Raw genomic sequence first — 3,490 nt, forward strand, 5'->3', positions numbered from 1 at the left:
AATTTTAACTTATTCTAATAAATTAAATAAAAAACTTGTTATGGCTAAATCAGCCGCTTCAGCTCTCCTAAAAACAAAATCAATGAAATTTTTTAGTTTATAAATATTAAAGTGGTCATTGGGAAAGGTTAGTGTAGGGAATCTTTAAATAGAAAAATTGTTAAGTAAACCATTAACCATAACCAGCTCCTGCTGCTTTAGAAAAAGCCACAAGCTTTATATTAATTATTTAAATACATTTTTATTGAACTGCGTTCTGACAAATCACACTATTTTTTGGGTATGTTAGTGTTGTGTGTGTATTATATATATATTTTACTTTTAGGCAAAAACGCATTACATTCCCTTGTACTTTTGAAAAAAATTAATATGATCATTGAATTATTTTTTTACCCAATGTGGCCCTCCAACTCATAAAACATATCCAATGTGATCCTTTGACCAACATTTTCCATCACTAACCATTACGATGTTGATGTGGCGGTTCACGCTGCTGATGTAGCAATTCATATTGTTAATGTGATAGTTTACGGTGATTGATGATGTGACAGATGACATAGCAAATGAGCTAAATTTATTTTTTTATCTTGTTCGAGGGCCAAATTGATTTTTTAAGTTTAGTGACTTATTTAATTTTTTTAAAAATAAAATGTTTAAAATTTAAAATATTCAAATATTCAATAAATTAAATATAAAAATACTAAAAATAAAATTTAAATTACTACAAAATTAAATATATAATTTAAAATTAAAAAAATATTATTAAAAATTAAAAAAAAATTAAGGATTATTCCTAAATCCTTGCAGATCATTTAATAAGCTAGTATATAAAGTGATGCTTAAAAATTGTCTAAAATATGATTATATTTGTATATTGATGTGAGTAACTTATGATGTTTTCTAGTTATATTTAGATATAAAATTTATAAGTCTCAACTAATCCAATCAGAATATTTTGTATAAGTGTTGATGATATGACCATTTGTTAGATGTATATATTATGTATAATATATGTTTTTAAAAATATTTTTGATTTTTTAATAATTTTTTTTATCATTTTATAGCTTATGATATATATTTAAATTTTTAATATATATATATATATATATAGAATTTTTGTGTAACTTAATTTTTATTTTTAGTATTTTTATATTTATTTTTTATAATTAAAATTTGAAATATTTTTTATTATTGTTGAAAAATATATAAGCCCCTAATTAAAAAAATCAATTTAGCCTTCGAATAAAACAAAAAAAAAATTTATCTCATCTGTCATGTTATTTGCCATGTCATCAGCCATTGTGGACCAGCGCATCAACATTGTGAATCACCACATCATCATTGTAAACGGCCACATCAGTACTGTAACAGTCAACAACATAAAACGTTGGTCAAAGAGCCACATTTAATATGTTTTCTGAGTTGAAGGGTCACATTAAGTTGAAACTAGCACTAATATATAACTATTCGGGTTTATTCTTCAAAAGTCCCCGAACTATAGTCTAGAATTTAAACTAGTTTTTAACTTTTAAAATACTATATTTAAGTTCTTAAAATATTAGTATCATATCAATGATGTCCTTCCATCAATCTAATCATCGATTTAGGAACTAAATGTCAATTCAAACTTGACACGTAATATATTTTAGATATATAAATTAAATCGTAAACATATATGTGCTTATCATATGAATGATTTAGAATTAACGTGTTAAGAAAAAACACAGTGTCAATAGAATTTAGGAGAGCTATTTAATTTTTTGACATGCCAAATCTAAGCAATCGATACAATAGGTATAACCATGTTTATAATTTGATATGTATGTTTTAAATCTACTTTACGTTAAATTTAACCAGACATTTAACATCCAAATTAGGGATGGGCACGAGACTCGAACTTTGCCCGACTCGATAGGTCGGGTTTTTTTTTTAAAATTTCGAGTTCGGATCAGATTCGGGTTTAGGGTGAAAAATATCCGACCCGATCCGACCTAAAAAAATATATAATTTTACCTTATATATTAAGAATAATTCTAATAATACCTCTCTATATATTATTTTTTTAATTAAATCACTATTTTTATTAAATAAAAATAATATTTTTATTATTTAGGGTGGGTTTAGATTTTCTCTCAAAAAATGGGGTCGGGTTCGGATCAGGTGGAGAGTATATATTTTTCGGGTCGGGTAGAGTCGAGTGAAGGATATAAAATTTTCGAGTCGGGTTAGGTTAGTCGAAACCCGACTCATGCCCATCCCTAATCCAAATTAATAGTTACACTGATAGAAAAATCTTATTAATGTAAAATTGATACATTTATGTTGAAGATCAAAATACTTTAAGAAAAAAGAATAAGAATTAAAGTGATTATTCGATCAAAAGTAAAAGATCTTTTTACTCAAAAATTAAAAGTTAAATCAAGATACATAAAAATAAAATTCAAAATAATTATTTTAATAAATATTGAGGTATAATTTTGACATTATGCAAAATTAATTTCGCCCACATTTTAGATGCAAATCAGCAATGTGTTTTCCCCATTAGTTTATGTGTTTCCAATGGGTAATTTCTGTTTATAAAGACCACCGTGGAATCCCCACATCAACCTCTTTCCTTCATCTTCTTCATTTCCCTTTAGTTTTCTCTACATATTCTTCATCGTCTTTCATCTTACACATATATATACAGAAAAATCCCAGATTTTCTTAGCAAAATCAATCTTTTGATGCCTGTTAAGATCCTGATGCTCGAGACTCATGTCTCCAATACTCAGTGAAATCCTCCTTTGTGGTTTTATGACAAACTCCACTCTCAGGCGCAGGACCCATCTTGTTCAATCTTTTTCCGTTGTTTTCCTTTACTGGTTCTATGTGTTTTCATAAATAATCAGCTACCTCTCTTAACCATTTTTCATAAATAATCATTTTTTCTTTTTGTTTTGTTATAATTGTTATTGGTATGGCTACGTCAAAAACGGGATCATCTTCCTCCTCAACTCCACTGAGAAGCTCTTGCTCCGACGAGGATTTTCAGCAGATTTTAAACGAAAGAAAGCGCAAAAGAAAGGTGTCCAACAGGGAAGCCGCTCGCCGGTCTCGGGTGCGTAAACAAAAGCACCTCGATGATCTGATGGGCCAAGTTTCTCAGCTCACAAATGAAAACCACCGGATCCTTACGAGCATCAACATAGCCGCTGAACTTTACTTGAACATGGAGGCTGAGAACTCGGTTCTTAGAGCTCAGATGGCTGAGCTCAGTGCTAGGCTTCAATCTCTCAATGAAATCGTCGGTTTCATAGACTCAGGCGACGGGGTTTTCGGATATGATCACCATCATCATCGGGTTGATGATGATACCTTCATGAATATTAATCAATGGAGTTGTTTCTCTGTGAATCACCAGCCCATTATTGCAGCTGCTGATATGATCATGTACTGATTTAATCGTTTCTGTGTTGTTATTACTTGTTTTGTGGTTGTTTTCATGCTC

The 3,490-nt window shown here is 29.4% G+C and overlaps 1 protein-coding gene across 1 annotated transcript; it reads left to right on the forward strand.

Annotated features, from left to right (window-relative positions):
* The first annotated feature begins 2,601 nt into the window (after nucleotides 1–2,601).
* On the forward strand, nucleotides 2,602–3,490 carry LOC120140385 (bZIP transcription factor 2-like). The gene has a single exon (XM_039155372.1). The coding sequence runs from the start codon at nucleotides 2,960–2,962 to the stop codon at nucleotides 3,437–3,439; it is 480 nt and encodes a 159-aa protein (XP_039011303.1). The 5' UTR covers nucleotides 2,602–2,959; the 3' UTR covers nucleotides 3,440–3,490.

Source organism: Hibiscus syriacus, unplaced genomic scaffold, assembly GCF_006381635.1.
Source record: "Hibiscus syriacus cultivar Baekdansim isolate YM2019G1 unplaced genomic scaffold, ASM638163v2 tig00110783_pilon, whole genome shotgun sequence".
In the NCBI taxonomy this organism is placed as follows: domain Eukaryota; kingdom Viridiplantae; phylum Streptophyta; class Magnoliopsida; order Malvales; family Malvaceae; genus Hibiscus; species Hibiscus syriacus.